At 37.9% G+C, this 17,156-nt stretch overlaps 1 protein-coding gene across 2 annotated transcripts in view; it reads right to left on the minus strand.

Moving 5' to 3' along the window:
* The window catches only part of ACC (acetyl-CoA carboxylase), a 1,497,654-nt gene that overhangs the window by 172,226 nt on the left and 1,308,272 nt on the right, over positions 1-17,156 (minus strand). For both annotated transcript variants that reach the window (XM_090383551.1, XM_090383552.1), the window contains 2 exons: positions 12,029-12,222; positions 8,038-8,173 (listed from right to left, as the gene is read on the minus strand). In XM_090383551.1, coding sequence (XP_090239677.1) covers positions 8,038-8,173; positions 12,029-12,222 — 330 coding nt within the window. The remainder of the gene's footprint in view (positions 1-8,037; positions 8,174-12,028; positions 12,223-17,156) is intronic.

Genomic DNA, 17,156 nt, shown 5'->3' on the forward strand with positions numbered 1-17,156 from the left:
AAAAAATTCTACCCCTTGAGCCTTGCACAATCTTTCCAGGGCCGAATTGATCGACAAGGCTCTCATCGTATACTCCCTCCTATCGTGTCTGGGCAGAATTGCAGACACTTTCAAATTCAACCCTACTTCATGGCTTTTTTTCAACAGTGACCTGTACTTGTTAAGTAATTCCGCTGGTCTCCTACTCTTAATATCATTAGTGCCAACGTGTACAATTATATCACCTTTTGTGCCCTTAAAAGATGATATCTGCTCTACAACGTCATCAACCTTTGCCCCTGGCAGACATACCCTGGTCCTGTTCCACCTATCCTTTTTACAAAGCATGTTCCCCGTTTCCCTGACAATAGAGTCACCAACAACTACTAGTTCCTGTGGGACCAGCGCATTCTGCCTTGGGGGCTGCCTCTGTGTTGCAAGATGACCAAGTGCAAGCTCTGGCGTTGATGTGGGCAGCTGAGAGCTTGATGGGCCCCTCAATTTATTTCCTTCGAGGGCATCCACCCTGTCCTTCAAGGTCTCATATAGGCCCATAACAACGCCGAGTTGTTGCCTAATTTCCTTGCACTCCTTGCATCGTGCACACACAAAGACATCCCCCATGGCAGTATCATGTCCCGTACCCGATTGCTCCGCAAACATCAAGCAAACAGTGCATCTTAAAAGGCTGTGATTCAGAGGGCAACTGCCCCCCTCAGTTCTCCCCTGAGTCACAGCACTCCCATTAGCTTGAGCCTTTTGCTTTGCTGCTCTGGTCAGAGTCATGATTTCGATTTAAATGTCAATAAAATTACAATTTCAGAACAAAATTAAAACCTTAAACTTGTATCTTAACACAGTTATAAAGCTATATTTATTTTTCAGTATTGAGTGTTATCTACGAGTTCCCTTTATATAACTTCCGTATCAAGTATGTATTAATTATTTGTTACGTTTGTACTCTAAGTCGTTATATATATATATAGTTAAAAGTACAATTTAATTGACAATGAAGTTTAACAAGATTAATAGATCTACTGATTAATTGACAATATTATATTATGCACTATACTATACAAAGCTAATGCTATCGAATTCCGGATATGCTGTATCGCGTTTCAGTAACGAGTGTTATCTACGAAATTCCTTTATATAACTTCCGTATCAAGTTATGTATTAATTATTTATGTTCCGTAACCTAAGTGGTTATATGTATAGTTAAAAGTACAATTTAATTGCCAATGAAGTTCGACAAGATTAATAGCTTTTACTGATTAATTTTCACGTAACAATGGCGGCTGTTTATGAACGGTAAACACGTGGATTTGATACCCTTTCTTATACTAAGTAATACCTACAAATCTCTATCTAAGTTACTTTAACTTTAAGTACCGTAAATAGGAATATAAAGCTACTCTAGAAATAAGTTAATATGTCAATTTAAACTAATAAAGCAGAAAATAAATCAGAAAAAACTTCTCTGTTACAAGAGCGGCAGAAAGGCACGTCCGCACAGGAAACTCTTGTCCTCGACTCGAGGACGTACACCATATCGTACACCATTTAGTACACCATATCGCCAGGGGTTTCGAAGGCTTTCTCAATATCGAGATTAATCATGACTAGATGTTCTCTTCGTATGAAGGCATTTCAGATATTTGCCTCTGCTTTTATCATCACATCTAGTGTGGACCGGTTCTTTTGAAATCCATACTGGCTGCTGTTTAGTAAGTTGTTTGTTTCCAGGAACCATGTTAGCCGCCTGTGAACCATTTTTTCCAGGACTTTTCCTAAACAACTAGTCAGTGAAATCGGCCTATAGTTATGTGGAAAGGTACGATCCTTTCCTGGCTTCGGGAAGGCTAGAACAATTGAGTGCCGCCAGGAGAGTGGGTAGGTATTTTCTAAGGTAGGTAAGAAAATACGGTTGTAATATTTTAACAATGTTCTTTTTGCTCTGTTGTCAAGTTGTTTTAACATTATACAATAGACCCCATCTGGCCCAGCAGCACTACTGGGTGTTTAATTGAGTGCCCCTAGAAATTCTGTTAATGTGAATGGCTGGTTGTATGGGTGTGAAACTGCCGTAGAAAAAATAATCTTATGCTTTTCTGCAGATTCTTTAATTCGTTGAAAGGTTGGGTTAAAGGTGGATATTGCTGATATGCTGGAAAATGATTCCGCTAAGACATTTGCTATTTCTCCCGGTGATGACAACTCTTTCCCTTCCCAATTTAGTATTGTAGTTGGGGACTGAACATATTTGCCATTGAGCATTTGAATTTTCCTCCAAATGATTCTACTATCTGTGTCCTTATTTATACATGAGGAAAAGCTAATCCAGGCTTCTTTCTTTGCATTTCTTCTTATTTTACGGAACTTGGCTTTCAGTCTTTTGAATTTAATTAGGTTACTAGTTGTGGGGAATTTACGAAATAAATTCCAAGATCTATTTTTTTCCTGTTTTGCATGCATACAATCTTGGTTCCACCAGCAGTTACTGTGTTTCCGTTTCCCCGGTAAAGATTTTGGTATTGCAATGGTAGCAACTAGTAATATTTGACTAGTAATGTGTTCTGTGACATTTTCTATGGTCTGAGATTGTATTATTTTATCATCTAACTGAACATGAGAGGCATATTCACTCCAGTGTGCCCTACGGAATTTCCAAATGGAGCGATGTAGTGAAGGGGAGTTTGTAGAGAATTGGCAGGTGATCACTGTTCAATGGATTTTCAAGAACAGACCACTCCATAATAGTATATATGGAGGGAGAACAGATCGAGAGATCTATTGAACTTATGGATCCAGTCGAAAAATGAATGTTGGTTGGCTCGCCAGTATTTAGAATGGGGAGTTGATAAGCATCAAGAAAGGATTCTATTAGCTTACCTCTCTTGTCAATTGTTGGAGATCCCCACAGCGAATGATGTGCATTGAAGCAAGCAGAACGGAGATGGTAGCTGGTCTATTAGATTTTCTAGGTTGTCTGAAGAGAATAAGAAATTAGGGGGAATATATATTGATGCTATTGTAAGAGTGATGCCAATTACAATACGCACTGCCACTGCTTCAAAAGGGGTCTGAAGAGCAATATGTTTCGATGGAACCTTGTTTCTAACCAGAACTGCCACTCCTCCACGGGCTGGCGAGTCTATTCTCCTATCTCGTCTGAAGATGCTGTAATTCTTAATGGTGGACACACTCGTGCATTTAAGTAGGTTTCCTGTAGGGATATGCCTGCTAGATTATACCATTCAATGAGATTATAAATCGTCTTTTGTATTGCGAAAGCCTCTACAATTCTATTGGAGGAATCTTTCCATTAAGTGGTCTTGGTGTTTATTTTTGTTTCTGACTGCTTTTTAGTTGAAACTTGCTTGCATCGATCCAATTTCCCTTTCTCTTTCTTTGGAAAGTAGGGACGTGTGACGTCCATCTCATCAGTCGAATGAAGTTCTAATATACCATCGTCCGATTCACTGCGTTGGTCAACATCCATGCCCGTTGAAACTGGTGGGTTCAGTACTTTAGTTTCTGCCACTTTTGGTTTTGCTGTTTGAGGCACGTCGGTTGGAATGGTAATTGGGGTGTTACTGGCTTGTTCAGCTTTTTGTTGTGAAGCAGAGAGCAAGGAACGTGCCCAATCAGCGATGGATATATTTGGAGGAACTGTAACATCTGTTTGAATACCTACTGACTGAAATTGTTTAGCAGCAGTGGCATATGTATGCTTTGGTTCTGTTTTGAGTATTTGTCTTCTTGCCTCTGAGTATGTGACTTTATTCTCGACTTTATATGTTTGGATTTTTTTACCCTTGTTTCCATAACACACATATTTTGGAAAAAGCCGGGTGATTACCTTTACAGTTTGGGCAATGAGAAGTAGCAGTGCATTCAGATTGATTATGATCCTTTGATCCACAATTTGGACATACTGCCTCACCTCTACATGCAGTTTGGGAGTGTCCATAATTTGGCACTTATAGCACCTGATTGGATTCGGGATGTAAGGACAGACACAGAAATGAAGATAGCCTGCTTTAACAGATGTTGGTAGGATAGGAGAGCTAAAAGTGAGGATTATACTCCTTGTGGGAACAAGAATACCATCTTTCCGAGTCAGGATTCTCCTTGCTTGGATTACTTTTTGTTCTCCAAGCTCTTGGACTATTTCCTCTTCTGATACATTTAATAAGTCCCATTCTGCAATTATCCCTTTCGAGGAGTTTAGGGTGGCATGAGGAGTGACTTTTATTGGTTGTTCACCAAAGGTAGTCAGCTTTAATAACTTTGCAAAATGTTGAGATTTAATGGTCTCTACAAGAATATCCCCGGACTGAAGTCGCCTTACCGTTTTCGGTGAACCTGCAGAAGACTCAATACATTTTTGTATAAGGAATGGTGATAACTTACTCAGAGGCTGCTCTGAGAGAGAGTGTAGAATGAGGAATGATGGTATTTCCTCTTGAGGGGTTGTTCTCAGCCTCTTGGGTTGAGAGAAATCATTTTCATTGTCATTTATGTTGTCTCGTCTTGAGCTCAATGGCTCTAAAAGTGGATACATATTTTTATCTATCTTTGCTCCTTTCAGCTCTGGAAGAGTGGATTTCTTCTCCCAGGTTACTGGCCCCGCCATGGGGAGGCAGGAGCAGTGCCGCTAGAGTGACCAAGCAGTATAAAAGTTAGTACATTAATTTAAGGAAAAAAGAAAAAAAGGTGTTTTTCCTTTCTTAAACTTGCTTACGATTTTGTAAGACTAAGTTGCCTAATAATAGAAAAGTACGAAAACTTTTATAACTGAAACGAAACTATATCTTTGAGAAAACGCTCTAGAAATCACAAGGGAAATTGCTTGATCACTATAACGCTTGGCACCTGGGGCCACACAAGGATAGCCACTCCACGTACGGGTGCCCACGTGGAGGGACCACAACCCGTAAAGGAGGCGGGAGGGGACTGGCATGAGCAGGACCATCTGCAATTCTATCCTTACGAAAAATTGTGATGTTACGCATGGTGGGGTTTTAATTTGCTTTTAGGTAAGTCTCCTGCAAGAAAAAGCAAACTGGCTCATGCTTTTCCAGAAGGGCCTTGATGTCATAACTATTTCACCGGAATCCACAACAATTCCATTGTAAGAATTTAGCCATTATTTTGGCTTGGTGGGTCTGGGTCCAACAGACTGCTCCCGTGGTGCTGAGGGCTTACTTTTGTCAATCTTGGATTTATTTTTTGGCGAAGTATGGATGCTGACCTGTGTCCATTTCCGCAAACAGTTCCAAGACTGATTTGTCTGGTACCTCCTTATACTCTATATCCATTGCTTCTAGTATTACTGGCGATTCTTCTGATCTTTTTGGCTTTTCTTTAGCACTTGGTTTTGGTAGTGGTGGAGCACTAGGAGGTACAGATATGGGAGTGGCAGCTGACTGTGTTTTTTGGGTGGGCTTTGGATGTGAATGCAATAAATAGTGTTCAATCAGAGGAATGACTCTCTTGGTGGTATAGTCATCTCAGTTTGTGTACTGATAGTGCACATCGCAGAAACCTTCTGAGTGCATGAAGGCTTCCCACTATTTTTAATTTTTGGATTTCTTTTTCATCTTTCCACCGCTGGCATACTCTAGAGTAGGCAGGGTGCTCTCCTTGGCAATTTACACAGATCGGTTTGGAAGCTGAACATTACTTGCTCTCATGGTCTTTCGCACCACATTGAGCAACGGCAAGATTACCACAACAAGCTGTTTGTGAGTGGCTGTATTTTTTACATTCAAATCATCTCAATGGGTTTGGTATGTAAATCCACGACAGGCAGTTTAAGTTACCTGCCTTGATGGAACTTGGAGGGTGTGTTGTGTTGAATGTTAGGATGAGAACTCGGGTAGCGATGAGATTCCCATTCTTTCACATCGATATTCTCTTGACAGTCGTCACTCCTTGGTGTTTCAATTCAGAGCAGAACTCTTCTTCAGAGACACAAAGAAGGTCCCACTCATATCACACCTCGTGAAGGGTTGAGAGTTTTGTGGGGTGTTACGCTGATTGGTATTTGCTCTATGGATATAGCTTTCAGGATTTTTCTGCTTGCCTTGGAACTTCAAATGAAAGGTCACTAGAATGCAGCTGTTTTATGGATTTTGGTGATCCTGCCAACCCTTCTAACCCTTTCTGGATGAAGAAGGGTGACACTTTCCCAATTGCTCTCCGGTGGATGGAGAATGAGGAAAAGTGGTGTTTTATCCTCAGTTCCGGCTCTTTTAAAAGAATTGGTGTCATTTTCATCTAATCGGTTAGGTAGGGGTCTTGTTGGGGCCGCAGAAGAAATAGGAATTAAATTACTCATAGATTAAGATAAAAATTTCCGATGCCCTAAGTACCTCACCCACCACACAGCTCTACGAGGGAATGCCCACTCGGGAATTAGCAGGTACTGCATACACAAATGAGATACCAATTTGCTTAGGAGCACCTGCCCATGTTTCCAATAAGCCTTGATCCCATACCAGGACCAAAGTCAGGGAGATTTATCCTCCCTGACTTTGGTCCTGGTATGGAATCAAGTTGACCTGGAATGCAATTGACCTTAGCAGTAAGAACCACCCGCTGACTGATCCCAGTCGGGCCAGTCCAGGACCGCCCGTCTTGTTGAAGCAGGGGCCCGAAGTGGTGTATTAAGGCTGGGGCCCCTCAACCACCAAGATCACCCTTTCCAAGTTTCCATGGGTTGCAGAGCACGGCTGCACATGCCGAATTTCAATGATGCAATCAACCCTGGAACCAAGGTATGGGTGTTAGATCCCAGTGATGCTAATCTGGAAGGCCAGCAGCATCACTAGGAGGTCCCCTTACCATGTACAGGTGCCCATGTCAAGGGACCATAGCCCATAAAGGAGGAGGAGGGAGGGGACTGACTGAAATCATTGAACAAGAGAAGAATGGGATTAAGAACCTGTGTGATTACTTCCAGGAAAATACAGTACCAAGAAAGCCATAAGATAGAGACATATGGCACACAACCCTCAAACTCAATAAGGAGACCACACTGACACATATAGAATAAACAAACACAGAAAGATAGATGAAGAAGACACTACAATGACCTCCATCAAGACTACATGGATAAGATGGCTTCCAGTGCTGTGCTTGGCTCATGAACAGAAGGCTATTCCCCCGAGACCGAAGGATCCATTTCACCATCCAAGACCAGGCAATCACCATTAGGAAGTACAGGAAAAACATCACTAAAGACCCCAGAATAACAGATGATACTTGTCGACGATGCCACCTAGCCCCAAAAATAATCCAGCACATCACTGTAGGATGGAGGGTGATGACCCAGACAGGTTACACTCACAGACATGACCAGATAATAATATATCAGAAGCCATTGCAAAAATACCAGCTGATCAAAAAAAGTTTACAGTATTAGAAGTACGAGCCTCAGGCCATACTACAGACCTCTCTATTCACAGACTATACTGGGACTATTCCATAATGATGGACAAGACAATTCTGCAGAACAGACTAGACATAATGCTCATCGACAAGAAGGAAATAGCTACCTACCTGATTGACATAGCAGTGCCCAACACCAGCAACCTCCAGAAAACGTATAAGGAAAATATCAGGAATTATTCAGACCTAAAACAGGAAGTCAAGGACATGTGGCATAAGAAACAGGTAACAATCATCCCGATCATCACATTAATCACAGCATGGTGCCAAAGAGCCTCCATAAGAACCTAGAAACAATAGATTCTTATGGAGGCTCTTTGGCACCAAAGAGCCTCCATAAGAACCTAGAAACAATAGACCTCCCAGAGAACACTTACATGGAACTCACAACATTTATCCTGAAAGCTGCAATCCTGAACGCCTGTACGATAATAAGAGAGAGTCTTGACAAACAATAACAATAATAATAGTAACCGGACACAACCAACCACCCCATGCACTTGGTACCAGTACCCATCACAGGATGGAAAAATCCCATAAAGGAGAAAGTTTTTTTTTTTTTATAATAATAATAATAATAATAATATAAAAAACTCAGACCTTTCATTCCTCCAGAAAAGCCCCTCCAGTTTGCAAAAATAATCAGTGGCAGTTCTTCATTGTTAAAGTCCATAATAGCCTGTGCTGTTTTATATGCTGAATCAGGAAACCATACTTGGCCTGCTTGAGATATAACCTAATATGAAAATATCATAAACCATTTCAAAACTAATTACATTAAGTTAAAAAGTAATTACTGAAATCATAAATTCAGTGATAAAATCTGATTATATACGATTTAAATATAGTATAATAAAAATTTAATACTACCCATCAGAGGTTAGGGCAATAGCTGTTAGTTTCGTCTTTGATTTTTTGTGATGGTGTAACAGCAGGATTATGGTCACTGAAGAAGCAGAAAAAATAGGGGAAAAAACATGTTTTTTTCACCGATAGAAACATATGGTTTTACACTGAAAGTACAGACTTCATGGATTACCTGGTTCCTGGGTAACGGAACACTGTCATCCCTCTCACTATTGGACGAACCACCACGGCAGGTATATAGGTACACTGCATCACTACATTCACGTAGATGGTAATTCGATGTCAGTATGGATAAATGTTGTGAGTTAACAGACTTTGAAAGAGGGATGATAGTGGGTGCTCGAAGCATGGGCCACTTTATCGGGGAGGTGGCAGAAATGGACCACCTCCACATCAATAACATTCATCAACCACCTTTCTCTCCCCATTACCAGAATAACATCTCATCATGGACAGTGCTGTGGGGGGGAGAAAGGTGTTTGATGAATGTGGCTGTCGACGTGTCTCATATTGTTTCAGCCAACCGGAAAGCGACAGTGGCACAAATCATTGCCTACTTCAATGAGGAAGGTGCCAGAAACATCTCCCCAAGATCATCGGGCAATCATTAGCTGCAAGGTTATGGGAGCCGCCGACCCATCAGAGTCCTATTGCTAACACCACAACACAGGACTACGCCTCAACTGAGCAAAAGAACATCAGCTGTGGACATTGGATAATTGGAGATGGGTCTCCTGGTCCAATGAGTCAAGTTTCCAGTTATTTTGAGAGGATGGGAGGATGTGTATCTGACGGAAACTGCACGAAGCTATGCACTTGTTATATCAACAAGGAAATGTTCAGGCAGGTGGACGGTGGATGGTCTGGGATGTGTTCAACTGGCACATGTTGGGACCTCTGGTATGTGTGGACGCATCTCTGAATGGTCCAGGTTACATGCCCATCCTTGCAGACCATTTGCATCCCTTCATGGTCATTGTGCACCCACAGGGCAATGGACTCTTCCAGCAGGACAATGCATCTCATCATAGATGTCATAGACAATGCATCTCATCATCAACATTTGTGCCATGGTGACTAGAACATGGTTTAAAGAACATTCTGCAGATTCTACCACCATGGAATGGTCTCCCTGTTCACTGGACATGAACCCTGTGGAGCTTCTTTGAAATATTGTGGAAAGGTCCGTTCAAGCTTTGGATCCTCTACCTAGGAAAGTGAGAGAATTATGGACAATGGTGCTGCAAGCATGGATGGAAATAACAGTGGAATGCTTTCATGAACTAGTGGAGTCAATGACTTGCCACGTGATTGCCCTTATCCGGGCAAAAGGTGGGCCTATCCATTACTAGATAGGTATTCCATGATTTCTGTCCACTCAGTGTATACAGACAACTACGAAGTGCTGTTGATTCAATTATTTAGAACAACAAACAAGGCTTTTTTTAAAAATAACTAGCTGCATGTGGCAACAATATTTCAACCCAAAGTTTAACTGATTGAAATGGAATATTTCTATTATGTTTTTTCCTCCTAGGGTAAATGAATCCGTTGATATTATAAATAAAATATTGTTCACAAACAATCATTGAGGTGCAAGAGTTGTGAACTTTTTCCTTTTAATTTAATGTGGCTGTTAACAGTAATAATTCAATGTTTCATTTTCTTAGTTAGAAATAATATATGAATTTCAACACACTGTTAAATAAAATATTTTATTAATGTAAGTAGATGTTATTAAAGGAGGTGGCAGATTTTGAAATGTATCTCCAATTCACAAAGGAGAATCAAAGGGGACACAAGTAATTACAGACCTGTCAGTTAGTTTAACTTCTGCTCTGGGGAAAATAATGGAGTCACTAAAGTTACCTTTTCCCCTTTTTTAAAATGAGCCAAAATTTGTATCTCTGATTCTAGAGAAATAAAATTTCTTTTGAGTGATGCGTTTGGTTTACCTCCAATGCCATTGGAGGTTTACTTTCCTTAGGCAAAATTTAGAGCTGGAATTTAATTCACAACAATGAAATTATTCCAATACAGTTCTTAAGAACAAAGTTTAGTAATACATACCCAAAAAAATTTATAAACAATCAAATAAAAACCAAAATAACCTCACAAAAATCTTAAAAGTCATGAACTGCTGCTTCAAAGTCACAATTTTTTATGGTCTCAAACAAGCACAAGTTCAATAGCACAGAACGTAGTATGGGGATTTCCCAAAAGAATTTTTTTTTTGTATAACAACTAGTGAGTCAAAAGAGGGAATTCACAAAAAAGAACGGAAATGTTTAAAAATTACAACCAACATAATAGCAGGGTTTCTCCTCCACAAAAGCTCAAAATTACTATGTTATGCAAGGTTTGCAGCAATTCTCTAAACCATGTTATTTAAGTACCGTGTTGTGCGAGGATTGCCACAATTTATCGATCTTGTTAGAGCGAAACTGTGTTGTAGAAGTACTGAGTTATATGAGGGTTGCCCATACAACATTATGTACAATGCATGTTTGAATCTACATGATAGTACAAAATATGATAATATTGTAAAAATCTCTATCTGGTAAATTCCTCTGATATTAAGTGGCTGTCATGAAGTATAAACAGAAACTTTTAAATTCCATGTACTTATCAGAAGTTTCTGCAAACAATTCTTGGACATAAGGAGATTTTCATATTTGGTATTATAGCTCTTTTTTTAGTGCAGTATGTCGTTCCACCTTCTTTTGCAGCTTGTCATGCAAATTTTCGTGGACTGTGAGTGAACATGATATGAACAGATAAAACATGTTTCCTATATACGAGAGTGAAGGCCTTCCGAATTTATTCCCATTTTTAAATGAGCACACGATTAACAACTTCGCATGAAAATTCTTAATTATTCTTAGGTCCAACACTATATCTTCCATGTAACTCCCCAGCATTTGGACTTTAATGAACAAACACCTACATTGTAACTTGTGCAACTTGCACATATTCCTGAAATTTAAGCAATTACCTATTCTTTATACCTGGAAAACAACAAAATCTTTTAATTAGTAAGATACTATTTATTTATTATTATTATTATTATTTTTTTGGTTTCAGGAGGTATATATATTGAAATTAAAACAAAGTTATTTATCAGGCATTCCATATATTAATTACATAGTTTAAGCAATTAACTATTTTTATACCTGGAAAACAACAAAATCTTTTAATTAGTAAGATACTATTTATTTATTTATTTATTTTTTGGTTTCAGGAGGTATATATATTGAAATAAAAACAAAGTTATTTATCAGGCATTCCATATATTAATTACATAAAATTTCAAACCACTATCTTAATTCCTAGATAGTCAAACGGTGAATTTTTTAAAATCTGTCATATGTAATACTTGTGTGATAAATAATTAATTTATCTAAACTGATTAATTTTTATAACAAATGCCATTACAATCCAAAAACCAATAATTATTTTAGATTTTAGGTTAATACTAAATTGTCCACTTAATCTTTATAATACTAATACTTTATAATACTAAATGTTAATCTTTATAATACTAATCAATTTCAAGAAAAATTACAGTTCTCTCTTCTTTGTATCTACTTATTGAAGGTGGCCACTGTATTTTAGTTCGATAAAAAGAATAAATGCTTGGACACCATTTTTTTGCGTGTGTGTGTGTGTGTGAGAGAGAGAGAGAGAGAGAGAGAGAGAGATTAAAAAGCTGGCATAAATATACCTTTGCTTCTGAGTCCAGATTGGCTGGATCAGCAGGAATGTCAATCTCTACTGTTCGAGTTTCTACAGCAATAACTCCAACAGGTATGCCCCCTAACCTTGCTCTGCCACATATTACTGTCTGTGCCCAAGGCTGTAGGATTTCCAAAAAAGAACCATGGTCAAAAAATCCATCTTCCCAAAATCCAGGCAGTGCTAAAGAGAAATACAAAAACACATGGAGTGAAGTTTATTGGTTCAAAAAAAAAAAAAAAAAAAAAAAAAAAATTTTTTTTTTTTTTTTTCTTCTTTTAAATCATAGGCTAAGGTTAGAAGTAAAGATTGATTAGGGATCAGTACTGGGATCAATATTGTTTCTAATTTTTTGTAAATTACACTAATTAACGGATATAAGGTACGTTGTCAAATTTGCAGATGATATCAGAGTCAAGAGAGTGGCTCTTGAGTCTAATATCATCTGCCAAGTAGCACTCCTTAATAATGACATATCTGGCTTCAAGGATTGGTAGAAATATCCCAATAAACACTCTTACATTTGGGAAACAATAATCCCAATGTAACTTATATACTTGGAGGAATTAAATTATAAGTGGTAAAGGAAGAATAAAATTTAAATGTTACAATTCAGTCAGACAAATTTCTACCATAGACCAACAGAAATTAGGGCACAATTGTGTCATATTGATTTATCAAAGGTTGCCTTGTGGAGATAGAGAGGTCATAATTCCAATGTATAAAGCAATTCTCAAGCTCACATCTGGAATATTAATGAGGCTGTTGGCAGAGAAGAAAAATGTATGGGATGCATATAAATTATCAGGTGACACAGAAGCCTATTGCAGATATAAGCTTGTCTGTAATCAAGTCACAAAGGAGGTTAGGCAGGTGAAGGGGGATTATGAGAAATCTTTGGCAAAGGATGCGAAGAAAAACAGCAAAGAGTTCTTTACTTATGTAAACTCTAGAAGGAAAGGGGTGAATCAGATTGGACCACTTAACATAGATGGGCTGACTATTGATGATCATGCTCAGGTAGCTGATAAACTGAAGGTGTATTTTGCATCAACATTCACACATGAGGAGTTATTCAATGAGGGGAATGCAGGAAGTTTATCAAACTCTAACAGGGAGCTAAGTGATTTTGTAATAACTGAGAGCAAACTGTAGGAGAAATTGTTGAAGTTAAACATAAGGAAGGCACCTGGGGTGGATGGGATCTATCCAGTTATATTAAAGGAGGCAGCAAAGGAAGTAAGCAAATCCTTAGTCATAATTATAAGAGCTTACTTGGACTCATGGGAGGTCACCATGGACTGGAGGTGTGCAAATGTATCACCAATTCTCAAAGGGGGTTCAAAAGGTGACACAAGTAACTATAGACCTGTTAGTTTAACTTGTTAAACAAGTTAAACTAACAGGTCTAAATGGGGAAAATAATGGAGTCACTGGTTAAAGAAGCATTGCAGTATCATCTAGACAAGACTGAAATAATAGTTAAGAGACAGCATGGGTTTGTTAATAGGAGATCTTGTCTGACCAATTTGATTGGATACTATGATATGGTCACAAATAATTGTCAAAAATAATTTTGATATCGTATCCTTTGATTTCATGGAAGACTGCTGTACAAATTGGAGAGGTATAACATTAAGGGTAAGTTGCTACAATGGATAAAAGACTTGGTTGAGTGGGAGAAGACAGAGTGGTAATCAATGGACACTGCTCTTCATGGACAAATGTTATTAGTGAAGTTCCCCACGGTTCGGTGCTGGGCCCATTATTGTTTTTTCTATTCATCAACGATATTGATTAACGTCAGGATTAACATCCAAGTCTGCAGATGATACAAAGGTTGGCAGGGTTGTTAAAAACAGTAAAGACAGTATGCCACTCCAACTGAATCTAAATAAGTTGGGCAAATGGGCTGAGAAGTGGCAACTGAAGTTTAACATTGACAAATGCAAAGTACTGCATATGGGTAGCAATAACCGAAGAGAAACACACCAATTGTGTGGTACTACAGTCAGGGAAGTGGAAAGTGAAAAAGACCTGGGGGGAATTGTGCAGTCAAATATGCAGTTTGCTGACAGTGTAGACGGGCTGCCAGGGCAGGTCTTGGAGTCTTGTCAATAATATATAGGAATTTTTTGCTAGCAGGGACAGGGAGGTGATTATCCCGTTATACAAGGCAATAGTCAGGCCACACCTAGAGTACTGTGTACAGGTCTGGAGGCCTCATTTTAGGAAGAATGTAGAGTTGCTAGAAGGAGTACAAAGAAGTGCAACAAGATTGGTGAGGAGAACAAAGGGGTGCTCTTGCCAAGAAAGGCTTAAGTTCTACAAACTGCAGTGCCTGGAGAGCATGCACCTAAAAGGTGATCTGATTGAGGTGTATAAAGCCTTGGATTCTTCCTCTTGCTCAGATTAAGAACTTGAGGGGACACAGATTCAAATTGAGGAAAAACAGTTGTAGAATGGATGCACAAAAGTTTGCCTTTAGCCAGTGGGTAGTTGTTTGGTGGACAGACTTCCATTTTTTGTTGTGGAAGTTGATAGTCTAAATAAATTTAAGGCTGAGCTGGACAGGCATTTGGAACGAATGGAGGGGTGAAATGGGAGGTTTTTTTTTTTTTTTTTGGCTGATGCTGCATAAGCTTGCTTTCTTGCATCATAGGCCTCTACTAATGCTAATACTGTTCAAATTCAAAGTTATAACTAATAAAGTTATACATGTATGGGGACTGCACCTAAACAAAGTCATCAAGCTTTTTTGAAAGGTCATAAAGTGTGCAATACACTAAATGAGATTGGCAAGGGGTATCCATATGAAAAAAAAAAGACTTTGAATATATAGGCTGGAGAAAGTGGTAATTAGGTACTATAAAGCAGTGGTTCTCAACCTTTTTTTTGGCTTATGACTCATTTGTAAAATAATGTGAATTTTGTGGCACACTTTATCAAATATACGTAATTATGTGTGGTTATAACTAAATAATACTATATATTCCATCAAGGAAGAACCATTATATTTTAATAAAACAAAAGCCTAAGATTTTTTTATTTAATTGCCAAATATACAAATTGGAAGTTTTCACCGAAATATTTTAATGAGATACTTGAGCTTAGTGCTTTGACAAATTTCCTGTATGCTAAATAATATGATAAATCTACTCTCGTGCTATCTTCAGCGCACATAAATTTTCTCCTTTTATTGGATTTAAAGTTTTTTAACGTTGAGAATCCCAACTCACAACAGTAAGCAGTGAAGAACTTCAATAAAATTTGATTTGAAATTTCAGGATACTTATCTTTGATTGAAATTAGACCAGAGTTTGAGCCCATGACCACCAAATACGGAGGATGCGGAAAGGTCAGGGAATGACCACCGCATATCCCCGGAGCAATATAGCCTTAGTTGCTAATGCTCCTAAAAACCAAACAACAACATATATGAAATATGTTCGCTGGCATGTACAGATAATGTGGTAGTCTGGGTGTAGCCTGCGAGGGAAGGGGTTGAATTGAAACAAAAGCAGTCAGCTTAGTCACATGAGTAGTAGCATAAGGTAGAAGCGCATGTGCATATTTGAACACAGTGATTGTGCTTAATTTTTTCAAGTTATTTATTTGTTTTATTGTTATCGTAAAATTTAAAAAGATGCTATTTTGATTTAATTAATTATTTATTTGTTCAAGTTGAAAGAAGAGGTCTGGCAGCAATGAAGGTAAAAAGAGAAAGAAAATGAAAAGAATGTGTGTTTATAGAGAAGAATGGTAGCAAAAATACGATTTTATAAAGAAAGATGATTCCTCGTGTTACAAAAATTATTGCAATTTGTGTAGGAAATCATTTAGTATCTCTCATGGTAGATTTAATGATGTTAAAAAGCATTGTGTTGGATCAGAGAATCAACGCTGTGAGAGGAACTTGAAAGAAAAAAAAAAAAAAAACAGACATTACAACAATTTTTGAACAAAGATATTTTAACTTCCGAAGAAGAAAAGGTAGTGGTTGCTGAAATTATCCAAGTTTATCACGCTGTGAAACATACGATTTCGTACAGATCTCTTGACTGCCATGCAAATTTATCATCTATTTTACTCTCAGATTCAAAGGTTGCTGTAAAAACTACTACTACTGGAAGAACCAAAGCAGCAGCTATTGCACACAACATGTTGGGATCAAGTTCTTTAGAACAGCATATTAGCTGCTTGAGAAACAGTGTATATTTTAGTATATCATCTGATGCAACAAATCACAGATGTGTCAAAGTTTTTCTGATTTTAGCATGGTATTATTTGCCAGATCGTGAATTACAAATTTGTCTTTTGAATTTCTATGAAGATCCTGATGAAACCACCACAGCAATCCATTTAAATTTGAAAACTTGCTTGGAACAAATTGGGCTAGATTTAAAGAACGTTTCAAGCTATTCAGCGGATAATACAAATGTAAATTTTGGAATTCATGATTCTGTTTATCAACTAATATTGAAAGATAATGTAAATCTCTATCCTTCTCAATGTGCTGCACACATGCTTCATAATTTTATTAAATTTGCAATAGATAAATGTAATTTTGACATAAAAAATTTAGTTTTGAAGGTATATGGTCATTTATCTTATCAAGCAAAGCGGGTGGAAAAGTTGATATACAATATCAAAATATACTTAGACATATTACTATATGTTGGCTTTCTTTACATCCAGAAATCGAAAGACTTTTAAAGGGACTTCCTGCTCTGAAAATTTACTTTATGTCACTCGGAGAAAACTGTCCAACCGCTTTGCTGAAATATTTTTCAGAAATTGAAAAAACCAAATGTTATCTAGCCTTCTTTCACAATGTTTTGAAAGTGTTTCATGAACCTGTAATGTTACTAGAAAAGGCAGACATTCTAAGTTCTGAAATATTTGCGATACTTTCTAATTTAAAGACCAAACTGATTGCCAACGAATTTATAGATTTTGTAGCTTCAAATATTTTAAAACGATTGCTGATATCCAAGCAAACTTCTATTAAAAGCCAGTTAATGTGGTACAAAAATGTTTTGAAGTATATTGAAGAATGCTTTGATTTTTCTGAAGGTAGCATTTTGTCTAAAATGAAAATTTTTTTCCCTAAAAAA

The sequence above is a fragment of the Mastigoproctus giganteus genome, chromosome 10 (genome assembly GCF_048544385.1).
Source record: "Mastigoproctus giganteus isolate SK-2022 chromosome 10, ASM4854438v1, whole genome shotgun sequence".
Taxonomy (NCBI): Eukaryota; Metazoa; Arthropoda; class Arachnida; order Uropygi; family Thelyphonidae; genus Mastigoproctus; species Mastigoproctus giganteus.